This window comes from Belonocnema kinseyi, chromosome 2 (assembly GCF_010883055.1).
Source record: "Belonocnema kinseyi isolate 2016_QV_RU_SX_M_011 chromosome 2, B_treatae_v1, whole genome shotgun sequence".
Taxonomy (NCBI): Eukaryota; Metazoa; Arthropoda; class Insecta; order Hymenoptera; family Cynipidae; genus Belonocnema; species Belonocnema kinseyi.
In genome coordinates this window covers 108,515,659-108,532,251 of record NC_046658.1, presented here as the reverse complement: position 1 = coordinate 108,532,251, position 16,593 = coordinate 108,515,659, and the positions used below count along the sequence as shown (strand labels likewise).

Here is a 16,593-nt window from a genome sequence, read left to right as displayed (position 1 = left end):
GGGAGGCTGGAAAACAATATCAGAATTTCTAGAATAAAGTTTATAAGTAATGTTTAGACAAATTGTAACTCATTATATTACAAACTAAATAAATCTTTGACACTTAACTGGCATATTTATATTTCGATCCTTTACAATAGGAACTAGAAAGCCAGAAAAATGATAAATTAAAATAATTTTAATTTTAGTATTGCAGACTTCACGGTCTAAAATACTCTCAAAACAGTTTAAATAGGGTAATTTCTCACGAAAATAGGGGAATAATAAGGGAATAAATTATATTAAATAAAATTAATGTACGTGTCATATGAAATTCTATATGAAATGATTTAAATTCCTAACCTTTCACGTAAAAATGTTTATAGTTTCAAATCAAAATCAATTATAATTTTCTACTAAAAAAGATGAAGAGATAAATTTCCGAATAAAATGATGAACCGTGAATAAAAAAATGAACAAAATAGTTGAATCCTCAACCAAAACATATGATTAATTGTAAGCCAAACAATTAGATTTTTAAATAAAAAAGATTAAATTTTCACCAGAAAAAAGAAGAATTATCAATAAAAAATTGAACTTTCCACCAAGAAATTTAAATTTTTAATTAAAAAATTGAATTTTCAACCAAGAAAGATTAATTTTCTTCAAAAGAGTTAAATATTCAACCAAAAAAGATTAATTTTCTACAGACAGATAAGCTTTTATCAAAAGAGGAGTTTTTAAGCTAAAAAGATAAATGTTGCCAAAAACATTTAAATTTTAATACTAATAAGATGAATTTTTTAAGAAAAGGCAATTCTAATTTTTAACCAAATAGTTGAAATTTAACAAAAAACTAATTTTCCAACCAAAAAGTTTAATTTTCAATAAAATAGATGAAATTTTATATAAAAACATTAATTTCCAACAAAGAAAATTCATTTTCTACTGAAAAAGACGAATTTCTTAACAAAATAGTTCAATTTTGATCCAATGAGATGAATTTTCAACGAAACTGTTGAATCCTCAAAAAAAAAAAATTATTATTTGTCAACCAGACAGTTGCATTTTTAAACAAGACCAAATCGCTAAATTTTCAACGAAAAAAAAAACAGACAATTTTCAACGATATAGTTGCATTTAACACTAAATAGTTGCACTTTCATGCAAAAGAGACAAATTTTCAACAAAAAAGTTAAAATTTCAATCAAAGGGTCGAAATTATGAACAAAAAAGATTTAACTGAAACGAAAAGCAGTTCCATTTTCAACCAAAAGTTGAATTTTCAAGCTAAAAAGACCAATTTTTAAGAAAACAGTTAAAATGTTTAAAAAAGTTAATTTTAAACCAAAAATATGACTAAGAAAATTTTGAATTTGTAGTAAAAAAGTTTTTTTTTACCAAGAAAGCTGATTTCAACTAATGAACTGAATTTTCTATCAAGGAGGTGAACTTTTAACAAAAAGTTGAATTTTTAAGCTAAAAAATGGAATATTTGAGAAACATTCCAAAAATACGAATATTCAACAAAACAGATGAATTTTTAGGCAAACAATATGACTTCCACAAAGTACTCGAATTTTCAATAAAATAATTAAATTTTTAACCAAATAATGAGGTTTTTACGCAAAAAAGTTAAATTCTGAATCAAAAATACATTAGTAGACTTTTCAAACAAAAAGAATGAAATTGCAACCAAAAATAGTGGAATTTTTTATGGGGTTCCATTAAATCAGTTCGAATTTAAGCAACAAAAAAAAACAATAAAAAGATTAAGTTTCTTGAGAATATGAGAAAAAGGGAAAGAGTGTTAAGTCTAATATTGTATAGCCTTTTCATACCATAGATTACTATAGATTTCATAAATATATTAATTGATTGGAGTGACTAAAGTGATCTTTTCTTACAAAAAAGGGATTTAACCCTCTATCACCCACAGTGACATATATGTAACGTTTGGAAGACTTGAGTTTTTTTAAATATGACTTTGAGACGAGCATCAATTTTTAACGCAAGGATTTACATGAAAGTCAGGACGGTAATGAGCTAGAATTTTAGTTTTGTATATACTCCGCCATAGGAATAATATGCCTAAATATCTCAAAATTCAGAAAAAAATTAAGTTTTAAGGGCGGCAGGGGGTTAAAATGACTTAGGTGACTGTGTGGCAGCCCTGTAAATTCCTATAATTAACGTAACGGACCATATTATGGAACGGTTTTCAGAGTAATAAAAAAAAAATATCGTCGATTACAAATGCTTGAGTAAATTAATAAAAATAATCAAAGTATATTTTGAAAGACCAATATCTCTAGTACAAAAAACAAGTCGCAAAAAGTTTATTCGTGATGATAAAATAAAAGGAAAAATGTAAAGGCTTAGCATGTCCCTATGATGCTGTGAAGCTTGGATCCAAGTGTAAAAATGTAATAAAAGAATTAATTAATATTAAATAGTTATATATTTTTTAATTAACTTGAACATTTCGAAAATATAATATATTTAATATTCATTTATAAAACAGGAATAGATGCATTTTAAACCAAAAACATGAACTTTTAACAAAGTAGATTAATCTATACAAAAAAGACGAATTTTCAACTAAAAATTGTCAATCGAACATTTTTTTCAGTTAAGAAAATGAATGATCTTCCAAAGAGATAAGTTTTCAACTGAAATGATAAAATATTCAGTTGGAATCGTTACATTTTCAGTTAAAACCTAAAGCATGAATAAAAAAAAAGATCCATTTTCAACCAAATAGTTGAATTTTCAACTAAAATGACATTTTAAGTGAAAAAAAAAACAATTTTTTAGTTGAAAAATAATAATTAAAAAAATTTTCAAACAGTTTATTAATACTGAATAAATTATAACAAAAATGGTTGCACTTTCAGACAAAAGGATGATTTTTCAACTAAAATGATGAATCTTCAACTTAAATAGTAAAATTGTTAACCAAAAACATGAATTAAAAAAAAAGATCCATTTTCAACCAAAAATTAAATTGGTAAATTTTAAGTTAAAAAAATCAGTTTCTAACACAAAAAAATGTTAAAAAATTATGAATTTTTAACTAAAATGATAAATATTCAACTGGAATATTTGAATTTTAAACCAAATGATACATTTTTAAACAAAAGATTATTTTATACCCAAAAAGACGACTTTTCAACAAAATACATCAATTGTCAACTAAAAAAGATCAATTCTGAGCCAAAAATTGAATAGTTGAATTTTCAGTTAAAAAAATTAATGCTCTACCAAAGAGATAAATTTTTACCTAAAATGATGTACTAGTTGAGAAAATGACATTTTCAGTAAAAAAAAAAACAATTTTTAAACAAACAAAATATGTCAAACAATTTATCAATAATAAATAAACAGAAATGATGAAAGATTCAATTCAAATAATTAAATTTTTAGTTAAAAAATATTTGAAAAAATTTTCAAACAGTTTATTAATACGAAATAAATTATTTAAAAAATAGTTACACTTTCAAACATAATGATGAATTTTTAACTAAAATGATGAATCTTCAACTTGAATGGTAAAATTTTTAACCTAAAACATGAATTTTTAAGAAAAAAAAAAGATAGTTACACTTTTATACAAAGTGATGAATGATCAATCAAAAATTGAAAAGTTAAATTTTCAGTTGAAAAAAATTTAATTTGCCACAAAAAAAAAACATTTTTCAACCAAAGCTATAAACTTACAACTAAAATTATAAATATTTAAATCGAATACTTGAATTTTCAAACAAGAAGATTAATTTCTATAAAAAGGACGAATTTTTAATTTAAAAAGCTCATTTTACAAACAAAAATTTAATTTAAAAAAATGTCAACTAAAGTGATGAATACTTAACTGGAATACTTAAAACTTTTAACGAAAAAGATGAATTATCAAATAAAAAAAGAATTCTTCAAACCAAAAATGAAATAGTTAAATTTGTAGTAAAAATGATTAATGCTGAATTTTACTGTAATGTTCGAATTATTGATTTTGCAAAAAAAAACGCATTTAATAATCAACCTGGTTTCTTTATTTTCGTCTATCAAGGTTCGTCACTTTTCGCTGATTAGTGATTCAGTAGACGAAAATTTCAGCAAATCTGTAGATATATCCTATGATAATTTTTTTATCTTACTATTTCTAGCACGGTCCTAACAAGGAGATAAAATTAAGACGTCGTTCCATAATACGGCCCGTTACCTTAGTTTTAAAAAAATTGAGAAAAATGTCCAGACCGAAATTTGTAAACCTACCTGAGTGAAATTTCTGCTGTAGAAGCAGCGGTCCGCAAGTCACTAGCCAATCTTTTTATTCTTCCATCGACACATGCACTATTACAATTACTACAACCTCCTCCAATCGCAGCCCTCAATTCACGATTTTCCGATCGTAGCATAGAGACCTCATTCTAAAAGAAAGGACAAATTTTAGTATCTACGAAATTGGTAAAAGTGAAAAGTAGGTCTCGAAAAATAGATTCTACTCACGTTCAGTTCTCCAATTTCTTTTTTCAAAGACGCTACCATAGTCTCTGCATGAACTGCTCGTCTCTACAATATCGCCCAATAGAAATTAAGTTAAATTGAATATAAAAAACCTTTAATATGCCTTGCGTTTAAAATGAGCATTTTAATCTAAATATTAAAGAAACCAATTTTTTAAAAAGATTTTTGCGAAAATCTAATTGAACTTACAGTGCTACGTTTTAGATTATCTTCCACTTTTTCCATAGCCTTTTCAAGATTAACCGTCTCTTCGTGATCCTCTTGTCTTCTAGATAGTAACTGACTTTCTAGAGTTTGTATTCTGTGAATAGTTAAGTTATTTAACGTTTTTATAATAAAAGTTTAATTTGAAGATACATATTTTGCCATTTTTTTTATTATACCTTGAGGCCCTTTCATTCGCTTGTCTTCGTACAATTTTTAACTCGCGTAGCAGTCTTTCGTTTTCTAGCGTTAACTGAAAGTTCAAAATTAATTCTCAGTTTTCTCCTGTTGGTAGTCTAGACCTTTTTTAATAACAATCCAAATAAAAACCATTTTTATGTGAAATTAGAAAATCGCAATTCTTTCCTTTTGAAGGAAAACTGTACAGAAGATAGGGGCCGTACTAAAATTACGTAATTGATTATAGACTGCAAAAACGGAAGCTACAAACACTTTTCAATTAAACGATGTGAAATGAAATTCAAATAAACAGCAAAATTTAGAATATTGATAAATTATAGAGTTTAAAGATCCAGCTTAAGTTCCAAAAATATAAATCCACGTTAACATTTTCAATACTCGAAATTAAAAAATCAAGCAATGAACTTCAAAAATTTTCGAAATTATATTATTTTAAGTAATTTTAAGCTAGACGCATTAAAAATTGAAAAATAATTTTTTTAAACTTAACAGTTTTAAAATTAGAAGTTAAATTATTTTAATTTTAAATAGTTTAGGCGTCCTTCAAAAGATTAAAAAATGTTATTTCAAAATGTTGAGAAATCTAGAAGTGGTTTTTAATTTTTCCAAATTCAAAATCATCTTTGATTTTTTTCGTAACTTTTAAATATATTTTAAAATAAACGGAATTTTTTCTATAACATTAAGAAAATCCTTAAGATTTGAATTTATAAATAACAATAGAAGACTTATAATTTGTAAAAAAATTAGTGTAATTTTAAGAGATATTTAGAAATTTAAAAATATTCGAATAAAATTTAGAACCTGAAACAATTCCAAATACTTACAGCCGAATTTAAAAAAAAATGTACATTTTTGCAGATTTCAAACAAAAAATATAGAATTTTGTTTCAGAATTATGAAAGACTTCAAAAAGAATTTTTTTTTAATTTCTTAAGGTTCTTAAGGAAATTGAAAATGATTTTTCACTTTGAAAAATTATTGTAACAGAAAGTTTAAGAAGATTTTAAGAGATTTCAAAAATTATCAAAGAAGAACCTGGAAGATTTGAAGGATTTTTTTAATTTGCAGGAATTTCCAATAATTGTAGGAAAAATTCTATTAATTCTAAAATATATTTAGAAGTTCTGAAAAAATGTTCTAACAGTTCATTAAATTACCTGAAATCATTTCAATTTTTTAATTAATTCAGAATCTTCTCAAAACTTCTAAATATCTCTTAAAATTACTCAAATTTTTTCTACAAATGTTAAGTGTTTAATTGTTATTTATACGGCAATATTTAACAATTTGACAATTTCATTGTCATTTCCCGGGTTTTCCCGGTCTCATAAAATTTTTATCGTAGAAAGATGAAGTTTCGACTTAAATAGATAAATTTTTGAATAATAAATACCAATTAAAAAATATATATATTTACATTTTCTTAAAAAATCATTTTAGTTTGACTTTTCAACGTCAAAATATGTATTTTAAACCTGAAGTAAATTTTCTACATCAATTTTGTAACAAAAATGTTAAATTATCAATCAAACTATTGCATTTTTATCCAAGAAAGATGCAATTTCTAAGAACATAGATGAATTTTTCAATTAAAAAAAAACAAATTTTCAACAAGAAAAAGTTGAATATTGAACCAACAAAGATTTCAGTTCTATTTTCAATACTAAAACGTAAACTTTAAACAAAAATGACATTTTCTACATAACAGTTTAATTTTCTACGAAATAGTTGAACTTTCAACGAAACCTTTGAATTTTCAACCAAAATGGGTGACTTTTTAACAAAATTGTTGGATTTTTGTTGAAGAAAGATGAAATTTCTAGTAAAATAGTTGAAATTTTAAACTAAAAAGACAAATTTCAAAAAAAAAAAAAATAGTTGAATTTTCTACCAAAAAAGATTTCAGTTGATTTTTCAAACAAAAATAAAAATTTTAAACTAATAAATTAGCTACGAAATATTTGAATTTTTAACCCAAAAGACGAATTTTCAAAAAAAAAAAAAAAAAAAAAAAAAAAAAAAAAAAAAAAAAAAAAAAAAAAAAAAAAAAAAAAAAAAAAACGGCTGAATTTTCAACCAAAAAAGGTAACTTTATAACAAAATTGTATTTTCATTCAAACAGTTACATTTTTATCCAAAAAGATGCAATTTCTACTAAAATAGATGCACCAAAAAGGATAACTTTTTAACAAAATGGTTGCATTTATAACCAAACAGTTAGATTTTTACCCAAAAAATATGCAATTTCTAATCAAATAGATTTACTTTTAAATTAAAGACAAATTTAAAGAAGTTAATTTGATAAAAAAAGATTTGAGTTGCCTTTTCAACGCCTGAATATGAATTTCATTCAAAAAGTAAATTTTCTACTAAAATTGTTGAATTTCCAACCAAAAAGGATAATTTTTCAACAAAATTGCTGAATTTTAAAACAAAAAATTATAATTAAAGAGATTCCTCCTTCAGGAGGAAGGAACTTAATAAAAACAAATATAAATACAAAGCAAATAAATTACTAACAAGAATGTTATATCAGAGTTACAGTAAAACATCATTTAAAAAATTCTCTAATTTTTGCCTAATTTTTTATTTTCCCTGACAATAAACAAATTAAAATGGATTTTCTGAATTTATTTTGCTTGACAGTCATTTAAATTGATAGAAATGTACTAACTTTTCTCTGTCCAATTAAATCTCCTGACTTTTGCCAGATTTTTTTTCCAAATCTCTGACTTTTCCCTGACTATTTGTTAAGTTATTTAAGTACGGTCCCTTATTCTTTCTTGATCTAGTAAATCATTCATAAAAAAAGCACCCTGCGTTCTGTAGAATCGTTGAGGCAGGAATTAGGCCGGTCGTTGGAAACAGTTCCTGTATTTCGAATAGGACCGTCACTCAGAAAGTCTGGCAACGACTTAACAATATTGGAGACACCATTTGATTGACCATTTGAAACGAGATCATTGGATTCCACCGGAGGTATTTGTAGATCAAATGGGAAACCTATTGGAAAATTATTCATTAAAATTTCCGAACAACTGCTTAATATTCAGTGTCTACCAGCCGGATGATTTAAAATTCCCGATCATTTACCAAGTTTCTTTTGGTTAATTTTGCATTATCGTTGTCTGTTTACAGAAGTCATAGTTCAAAATGCTCTCAAAATGGGAAAAATAGGATGATTTTTTTGTACGAAAATAGGAGAACAATATGTAAATCAATTCTTTTTAAAAAAATTAATGTATGGGTATTATGCACAACATTGAACGCAATATGAAAGGATCAGATTTCAAGTCGAACTATGTTGAATACGCAACAGAATATTTTTATTTTCTACCAAAAAAGATTAATTTTATGTCAAAAGACTAGAAACTTACATTTACGGCCAGTTTGACTTTCATGCATGGAGAAAAATTTTAAACAAAATAGTTGCATTTAAAAAAAAAAAGTTGAATTTCCATCCAAGAAGATTAATTTTGCACGTAACAAATTAATTTTTTTTAAACAGTTGAATCCTCAACCAAACAGATTGTTAATTGTCAACCAATACGTTCCATTTTTAAAGAAAAAAGATTAAATTTTTACCAGAAAAGAGATTAATTTTTACCAAAGAAGTTCATTTTCCACCAAGAAATCTAAATTTTCATCTAAACAGTTGAATTTTAAACCAAAAAAGATTTATTTTCTATCATGAGTTAGGTCTTCACCAAAAGAGGATTTTTTAAGCTGAAGCTGAATTTTAACTTATAAACATTAATTATCAATCAAATGGTCGAATAATCAAACAAAGGAGATTATAGTTCAACGAAAAACCGTTGCATTTTAAACCAAGTAGCAAGAAGCAAGGACTTTTCTATGAAGAAAAATATGAATTTCGGATCCAAAAGGACAAATTTTCTATCCAAACACGAATTTTTTAACAAAACAGTTGATATTTTTCCAAAAAGTCTTTTTAACAAAATAGTTGAATTTTCAACAAAATAATTAAAATTTCAACAAAATAGTTCAATTTGAAACAAAATAGTTGAATTTTCAACATACCAAGGTGATTTTTAACTAAACTATCGAAATTTCAAACAAAAACAGTTGCATTTTGAAGCCAAAAAAAAAAAGAATTTTTTAAGCAAAATATTATATTTTCAACAAAATACATGAATTTTTAACCCAATAGCCAAATTTTCAACAAAAATATGAATATTCAACCAAAAAAAAAAACAATTTTAAACCAAATAGATCAATTTTTAACTAAAATTATGAATCCTCAACAGTAGCAAACATGGCTTTTTTAACAATGAACAAAACATGTAATAGCTTATATTTCAATCCAAAAAAAACAGTAGATTTTAACCAAAAAGGCGTAATTTTTTAATAGAATAATTGAATCCTTCAAGATAACAAATTATTTCGAACTGATTGGTTGAATTTTCAACCAAGAAAGTGAAATTTCTACAAAGTAATATTTTTTATTCAAGAGAAAAAAAATTACAACCAAATTGTTGAATTTTCTGAGAAAATAATATAATTTTAAGCCAACAAGACGAATTTTTCTACAAAACAGTTAAATGTTTTATTTTAAAATACGAATTTTCAATGATAAACTTCATATTCAAATTCAAGTTTTGAACCAAATGGAATAAGTAGCTCAAAAAATTACTTTTCACTCAAGAATCACGAATTTTTAATAAAATGGTTAAATCTTCAACAAATTAAATGAATGCTTAACCAAGTAGTTTAACTTTAAATTAAAAAGAATTAACTTTCAGCCAAAAACAAAGTTAAATCTTATTGGAATCAATTCAGTTTGCATTCAAGCGAAAAAAAAAAACTATTAAAAAACGAAATTTCTCGAAAACAGGGGAACTAAGAATTCTCTAAAAAAGGGAAAAAGGGAATAGCTAACAAGAGAAAGACTGTGAAATCTGTGGCATCAAAAATTATAATTCTTGTCGAAAATTACCTCTTCTAAGTCAGAATTACGATTCTTTTGGAAAATGTCTTGTTTTGTTTACAAAATTTTCTGATCAAATTCAGAATTACATACAATATTGCTTCGAAAAATTTCCTATTCAAACTCAAAATTATAATTTGTCTCGAAATTTCACTATTCCAAGTCAGAACAATTATACTTCCTTTTTAAATCCAGATATATATCAGAGTTTAACTTAGTTTGGAAAATTCCCTAAAAAACTTCAAAATTATAATTTTTCTCAAAAATTCACTGTTTCAAGTCTGAATAATTTATTGTGCTTCATTATGCTTTATTTTTAAACGCAGGTATAGCTCAGGATTGTATTTATTTTGGAAAATTCCCTAAAACAACTCAAAATTATCATATTTTTCAAAAATTCCCTGTTGTTTACATTTTTATTTCAAAACAAAAATCTTTCTCGAGTTGATTGAAAAATATATATTTACATTTTCAGATAAATACTATTTTATGAGTTCCGAGGGCACGCCGGATTTCAAAATTTCAACAGATAAACAAATTGAAAAACATTAAAACAGGATTAATAACATTATCTTAATTATTATTGACAATAAAGGTCAGGTGGAAACTTAGATATTGTGAAAAGACTCTTCTTATAAGGCAATTAAAGCGTAAGAATTGAATAGGATTTATTAAAAGTATTCTTACTTCGAGATTCAGATCCACCAGCATTTTCGTTTCTGTTAAAATTAGGCAAATCCAGCGGATCTGGATGAGAAGAATTAGAGGAAACATGATTCCTACTCCTCCTGTCTAAATGATTAGCAAGATCGAACGAAAAATTTGTTTCGCCATCAACCTGGTGCTTTTTAGAATCATTAAACTGTCGCTTTGGTCGCCTTTCCATACTATTTAAAGCAAAATCGGGCAGGTTGTCGACGTCAGTGGCAGGAGATGTGATTCTGTCATGATCAACATAACATTGCTCGATCACTAAATGATCCTGAACAAAATCTGGTAGCTCGGTTGGATTACAAGGATAAACTCCACCTTCTCTCTCATGGCTACTAGATTCGCTATTTACTGAATGCACAGTGTAAACCTTCGGCCTTGCTCCTGCATAATGATAATTTGATTGAGAATCGTTTTTCAAGAAGTGCTTGAAGCTAAATGGATTTTCTTCTCGACGCGTTGGTTCAGATCCTGCAGAAAAGTTTATAACTGTCAAATATAATTCATATGATATCGAATGAAATTTAAGGTAATTCAGAAGCAGCGGAATCTTCTTTTTTCAAGGTGGGGACGAGAGAATGGACTTATAATATTGAATGGCACAATTTATAAATACAACAATTATATTATACCAAATATTACAAAAATATTTTTGATATTTCGCAGACTTCTGGAGACTTCAGAATGATTTTACAAACATTGCACAAAGATTTCAACGATTTCGCAAACTTTTCAATAAATTCGCAAATATTACCAAATATTTCAAAAATAATTCGAATATTTTGCAAAGATTTCCAAACGTTTCAATAAGATTTTTAATATTGTTCAAAGATTTTAGTATATTTAAAAGATGTAACAAAACATTTCAAATATTTCGCAAAGATTTTGGACAGATTTAAAAAACTTTCCAAAGATATCAAAGATTTCAACTATTTCAAAAATATTTCCAAAATTTCTTTGCAAACATTTATAAAGATTTAAGAAATATTTCAATTATTTCCCAAAGATATCACCGGTTTCAAATATTTTGCAAAGATTTTGTTTAGATTTAAGAAATTTTACAAAGATATCAATGATTTCTCAAAGATTTCACAAAGATTTCAATAATTTTACAAATACTATTAAATATTACCAAATATTTCAAAAATATTTCAAATATTTCGTAAAGATCTCACAAAGATTAGAATGATTTCAAAAAGATTTCAATAATTTTAAAAATATATCAAATACTTAAAAAATATTTTAAAAAGTTTTGAATGATTTCCCAAAGATTTACAATATTTCTTAACGATTTGAACAATTTCACAAATATCAAATATTTTTAAAATATTCTAAATATTTTGTAAATATTTCAATGATTTCCCAAAGATATCAAGTATTTCGGATAGATTAAAAAGATTTCAATGATTTCTCAAAAAATATCACAAAGATTTGAAAATTTTTACAAATATTTCGGATAGATTTAAAAGATTTCACAGACTTCAATGATTTCCCAAAGATATCAATAATTTCACAGATGTTTCCAAAATATTTCAAAGATTTTCAAATATTTCCCAAAGATTTCAAATATTTCGCTAAAATTTAAACAATTTCGCAAATATCATCAAATATTTTAAATCTCTAAATATTTCACAAAGATTTCAAATATTTCGAAAAAATTACGGATAGTTTTAAAGGTTTCACAAAGATTTCAATGATTTTCCAAAGATTTCACAAAGATTTCAATAATTTCTCAAAAGTATCACAAAGATTTTAAAGGTTTTACAAGGATTTTGGATAGATTTAAAAGATGTCACAAGCTTCAATGATTTCCCAAAGATATCAATAATTTCACAAATGTTTCCAAAATATTTCAAAGATTTTCAAAGATTTCAAATATTTCACTCAAATGTAAACAATTTCACAAATATAATCAAATATTTAACAAATATTTTTGATATTTTACAAAGATTTCAAATATTTCGAAAAGATTTCGGATAGTTTTAAAGGTTTCCCAAAGACTTCAATGATTTTCCAAAGATTTCACCAAGATTTCAATCATTTCTCAAAACTATCACAAAGTTTTTGCAAGGATTTCGGATAGATTTAAAAGATGTCACAGAAATCAATGATTTTCCAAAGATTTCAACAATTAAAAAAATATTATTAAATAGTTATAAAATATTTGTAATATTTTGAAAAGATTTTACCAAGATTTCAATGATTTCTCAAAAATATCACAAAGATTTTAAAGGCTTAACAAAGATTTTGGATACATTTAAAAGATTTCACAGACTTAAATAATTTCCCAATGATATCAATAATATCACAAATGATTCCAAAATATTTCAAAGATTTCCCAAAGATTTAAAATATTTCGCTAAATATTAAACAATTTCACAAATATAATTAAATATTAAAAAAATATTTTAAATATTTTACAAAGATTTCAATTATTTCTAAAGATTTCACAAAGATTTTCAATATTTCGAAAAGATTTCGGATAGTTTTATAGGTTTCTCAAAGACTTCAATGATTTCCCAAAGATTTCAAAAATTGAACAAATATTCTAAAGATTTTGTAAAAATTTTAATGATTTCAAAGATTTCGACGATTTTCGAAAGATTTCAATTGTTTTATTGTTGAATTTGTACCTTCATAAGGAAGAAATATTGTGCGTTTTATGTGGTCTAAATAATTTTTTTGGCGAAGAGAATATTTTTCCATTATATCGAATTTCCTAATTATTTCCCTAGCAACGACAGATACCAGAAAACCCTTTTATTTTTTTCTTGAAAATTTCAAAGCATAAAAAAATATTTGGTAGAAAGACCCAGCTATTTCTATTCTTTTTGATATTTTTGAAAACTTTCTGTCAGCTTTAAGTCGGCTCAATCACTTATAAGGCCGGGAGAATCTTTTTTCCTAAAAATATAATTTTGAAATTTTTCTCTTAAACTATGCAATACACAGCAAAAATGAAATGGAAGTTTTTCAAAGAATCTTTAAATCGTGAAAGCTTTCATTTTAACATTTTTTCGTACCTGACGTTATTTGCAACAAAAATAAGAAAATTTTAAAGACGTTTTTTTTTATGAAAGTATGAATTTCACAAAAAAAAAAAAATTGGCAAAAAATATAAGCTTAAGTTTTTTGAGAAAATCGACTTTTAATATTTTCAGAAAAACCGTCGCCAATTTGTCAATTTTAAATTTTCTTCAAAATTTTATTTGGATTTCGAAAAAAGACAATAACCGATCTTGGTGGAAAATTTATGAGATTTAAAAAAGAAACCCAAATGCTGATCATCCTCTTGTCACTCTTCAAAACTGCATTTTAAAATTCTTTAAATTGAAAATATAAAGCTTGAAAATGAAGATCCAACAACAATCTTTAAAGTATAAGATTTTTTAAACGTCCATTAAATAGATGGTAAAATTCTGGGTCTAATAATAAATTTAATGTCATTTCTCGGGGTTTTCCGGTTTCTACAAATTTCCGGTCATTTCAATAACAAAAATGTTTTCATTTGAAATGACATCATCAGTAAAATTATTTATATTCTTGAAATAAAAGAAACGCCACTTTTATCATGATTTTTGCCAGGACAACTACCTCGAAGTAATTAAATAGGTTTTTCGGCTAAATAGGTTTTTCCACTAAAATGCAGGTCAAATAATTATAATCAATCTTAAAATAGAACTAAAATCTTCGTTCATAAAAATATTTCAGAGTAAAATCAATTTCGAGAAGAAATCATTTATTAAGACATAAATAAATCAAGTTAGAACGTTGCTAGCTACTTTAAATGAATATACCCTTCAAGGAAATCTATGAAATAATCTTCTCAAAAAAGAAACCCATATTTTTTAGGAAGAAAAAAAATAACAATCCTGAACTAATTTTTAAATTCACTCTTTAAAACCAATAGTAACTAATTCTGGACAAAATTTGAGCATTATTGAAAGAGAAATATAAAGTTAATCAACTTAACCTGTTGGGCGATTTGTTTCGCGGAAATCTTTATGAGGACGTCTCCGTGCTCTCGACCCGGGTTTTTGTTTGACACCTTCTGCAAGTCCATGGTCGCAATGAGCCTCATCAGAGGATGAATTTGACGACGGAGAACCAAACATCACTTTATGTATGTTTTCTCCAGGAGTTTCACGTTTTCCCTGCTCTTCGAATCTTCATCAATTTGTTAGACGTCAAAAAGAAACTCTTTCACACGAATAAAAATCTATGATTTTTTCCTGACGTTGCAGAAGAAGTCAATCGATTAAAACCAGCAGAAGATAGCGTAGCGGTACTATAAGATGCAACTTTTTGCATCTTTCGTGTGTAAATCAAATGAAGTTGAATGATGTTGAATGACGTTTCCGTCTGTTTCCTTCTTACGATGGCTCGTACTTCTCATATGTCACATTCGGAATTTAGAGTTTTAGAAGATCTTTGTCGATTTACAGAATTTTGAATATCCTTGGAGGCTTTCCAAAGATTGATCATTTTCTTTCACTGCGCAATTAAATAAAAATAAGGAATATTCTCCAGTGTTTCGACGTTTCGAGTTCACCGCACTTTATTTGAGGTTACATTTCGTCATGTCTGGTACGTCTGGAATGCTGAATAGATACGGTCCTGAAGTTGAATTTTTTTTTTAAACCAGACGTCAAAAATATGCGAAGTGTTAAATAAAATAAGATTGTCCTGGATAGTTTCTAATTATTTACAATTTCGCGCTTTTATCTCTAGGTTATTTTAATGTTTTCTTCGTTTTTTAATTACCAAAATTTAGATTTTAATATTGTTTAAATTTCGCGCCATGTGAAGTTTCTGTTCTACCGTTCCATTTCAATTTGCGACGTCAGCTGGCAAGATGTCTGCATGCCGAGGGACAAGCAATAATACATAATGCCAAACTGCGAAAAAAGACGAGCTTTGTTCAAATTTCGTCTTTTTTGGAAGAGAATTATAATTATATATTTTAAACTATATATTTTTAATCGAAAAGGCGAATTCTAAAAATTAAAAGGGCTTAGTTGATATTTAAACAAAAATATTTTTATTTTCATTAAAAAAAAAAGCTGAATTCAACCAAAAAAGAAAATTTTGCGATAAAATGGTTTTGTAATCTATAAATTTGAATCACTAAAATGTTTACCAATTTCGATCAGTGACTGAAATCTAGGCATAAATCCGTTATTTTCACTGATTCAGTATTCAAAATAGCTTATTTATATAGTCTATGTTGATAGATAGAATTCAGCAATTGATATATTTGTAAAACAAATAGCTTAATTTTCTACGAAGAAGAATATATTTTTAACAAAAAGGCCAATTTACAAGAAAAATTTAAATAATCGACCAAAGAAATCATTTTTCAACTTGTATAGTGAATTTTCAACTGAAATAATTAGATTTCCAGTAAAAACAAAAAGTAATTTTTAATCAAAGAGATGAGTTTTCAAAAAAATGCTTGAATCCTTAAATATGATTAATTTTTAAATAAAATTTTAAAACTTTCAGTAAAAAAATTATTATGATAATATAGTATAATAATTAATATAATAATTGATAAAACAATATTATCGATGTACCTTGAACTAAAATAATTCAATATTTAGTAAAAAATTAATTTTTAACAAAAAAGAATCGATTTTTCAAACAAAATAGTTACATTTTCAACCAAGAGATGGATTTTCTACTAAAATTACTAATGCTTATCAAGAACAGAAATGAATTTTCTATTAAGAATAATTATTTTATACAAAAAAGGACCTATTTTCAACAAACAATTTACATTTTCGACCAAAGAGATAAATGTTCAACTTATATGATGAATCTTCAACTGGAATACTTAAATTCTTAGTAAAAAAAACGTAATTTATCAAATAAGTGCATTTTCAAACCAAATAGTTACATTTTAACCACAAAAAGTTAAGTTTCTACGAAAATAATTGCACTTTGAACCAAAAAATACGAATTTTAAATAAAACAGTGGAGTTTTCAACCAAAAAGGATGACTTTGGAACAAAATTGTTGAA

General features: G+C 25.6%; 1 protein-coding gene across 1 annotated transcript in view; it reads right to left on the bottom strand.

Annotated features, from left to right (window-relative positions):
- The window catches only part of LOC117167589, a 16,218-nt gene extending 1,072 nt beyond the window's left edge, over nucleotides 1–15,146 (bottom strand). Inside the window, exons 1-7 of the mRNA XM_033352643.1 lie at nucleotides 14,544–15,146; nucleotides 10,547–11,041; nucleotides 7,727–7,914; nucleotides 4,887–4,960; nucleotides 4,693–4,804; nucleotides 4,486–4,548; nucleotides 4,252–4,406 (exon numbers count right to left, since the gene is read on the bottom strand). Coding sequence (XP_033208534.1) covers nucleotides 4,252–4,406; nucleotides 4,486–4,548; nucleotides 4,693–4,804; nucleotides 4,887–4,960; nucleotides 7,727–7,914; nucleotides 10,547–11,041; nucleotides 14,544–14,685 — 1,229 coding nt within the window. The 5' untranslated portion in view covers nucleotides 14,686–15,146. The remainder of the gene's footprint in view (nucleotides 1–4,251; nucleotides 4,407–4,485; nucleotides 4,549–4,692; nucleotides 4,805–4,886; nucleotides 4,961–7,726; nucleotides 7,915–10,546; nucleotides 11,042–14,543) is intronic.
- Between the last annotated feature and the right edge of the window lie 1,447 nt (nucleotides 15,147–16,593).